Source organism: Papaver somniferum, unplaced genomic scaffold (genome assembly GCF_003573695.1).
Source record: "Papaver somniferum cultivar HN1 unplaced genomic scaffold, ASM357369v1 unplaced-scaffold_22932, whole genome shotgun sequence".
Taxonomy (NCBI): domain Eukaryota; kingdom Viridiplantae; phylum Streptophyta; class Magnoliopsida; order Ranunculales; family Papaveraceae; genus Papaver; species Papaver somniferum.
In genome coordinates, this window is record NW_020633189.1 from 1 (window position 1) to 506 (window position 506).

General features: G+C 38.5%; 1 protein-coding gene across 1 annotated transcript in view; it reads right to left on the bottom strand.

The window, feature by feature from the left end:
• Positions 1-184: 184 nt before the first annotated feature.
• LOC113340739 overlaps positions 185-506 on the bottom strand; it is a gene marked incomplete at its 3' end in the record, with an annotated part of 702 nt that continues 380 nt past the window's right edge. The window contains exons 2-3 of the mRNA XM_026585816.1: positions 338-486; positions 185-295 (exon numbers count right to left, since the gene is read on the bottom strand). Of these exons, the coding sequence (XP_026441601.1) occupies positions 185-295; positions 338-486 (260 nt within the window). The remainder of the gene's footprint in view (positions 296-337; positions 487-506) is intronic.

Genomic DNA, 506 nt, shown 5'->3' on the forward strand with positions numbered 1-506 from the left:
TTAAGTTAACCGGAGGAGGGGAGAAACGCAGGTCATGATGAGGAAAATGTTTACCTTTCAACAACTTCGCCCATAAAGCATCTTGGTTATGTAACAATTGCCAAGCTAGTTTCGCAAGAATAGCTAAGTTATAGTTACATAAATTTTTAAGTCCTAAACCACCTAGCCTTTTAGGTAAACATACCTTTCTCCAAGAGATGTACTTTTGAGAACGTGGCTTGATGTAACTGTTCCACCAATAGCTTCTCTGAATTCTTTCCATTTGTTGAAGAGTTGCTTCAGGTAGTTTGAAAACCTGCATTTGATACATACCCATAGAGCTTAGAACAGAATTAACCTGAGTAGTTCTTCCTGCTTGATTCACAATTTTGCTCTGCCAGCCCTGCAATCTATTATTCATGTTATCAATAACCCCCTGACAGTTCTTATGTCTGGATCTATGCAGCAGAAGAGGTATACCCAAGTATTTTTTGCCAAGTCCCATAACTTTCATACCAAGAATACCA